Source organism: Buceros rhinoceros, unplaced genomic scaffold (genome assembly GCF_000710305.1).
Source record: "Buceros rhinoceros silvestris isolate BGI_N320 unplaced genomic scaffold, ASM71030v1 scaffold15329, whole genome shotgun sequence".
NCBI classification, from domain to species: domain Eukaryota; kingdom Metazoa; phylum Chordata; class Aves; order Bucerotiformes; family Bucerotidae; genus Buceros; species Buceros rhinoceros.
The window spans coordinates 3162-3592 of NW_010432218.1; the positions used below are offsets into that span (position 1 = coordinate 3162).

General features: G+C 68.4%; 1 protein-coding gene across 1 annotated transcript in view; it reads left to right on the top strand.

The window, feature by feature from the left end:
* PDLIM7 (PDZ and LIM domain 7 (enigma)) overlaps window positions 1-431 on the top strand; it is a 2068-nt gene extending 1637 nt beyond the window's left edge. The window contains exon 6 of the mRNA XM_010143698.1: window positions 246-431. Coding sequence (XP_010142000.1) covers window positions 246-332 — 87 coding nt within the window. The 3' untranslated portion in view covers window positions 333-431. The remainder of the gene's footprint in view (window positions 1-245) is intronic.

A 431-nucleotide genomic window follows, 5' to 3' on the forward strand; every position in this document is an offset into this window, starting at 1 on the left:
TGGCCCCCCCCCCTCGGCTGCTGGGGGGGCCGGTGCCCCCCCCTGCCAGCCGTGCCCTGTGGGGGGTACACCAGCAGTGTGGGGGCCCTGCTGCCATGAGGTGTTCCCATTTTGGCTCTGTGCTGGTAGGTCGGGGACACGCTCTTGGGACTATCCCGCTCCCTGGTATCTCTGCCACACCGGTGCTGAGCCCTGGGGTGTGGGGAGGGACCTGGGGCCCTGACTGCCTGCACTTTCCTCCCCAGATCTGCCAGACCAACCTGGAAGGGAAGACGTTCTCCTCCAAGAAGGACAAGCCGCTCTGCAAGAGCCACGCTTTCTCCCACGTGTGAGGGGCGGGAGTTCAGCTGTGCCCACGCGTGCCCCTGGCCCTGCATGCGCCTCTCCCCCCACCTGGCTTCCCCCATGGAGCCGGGCTGGGCCCTCACCCC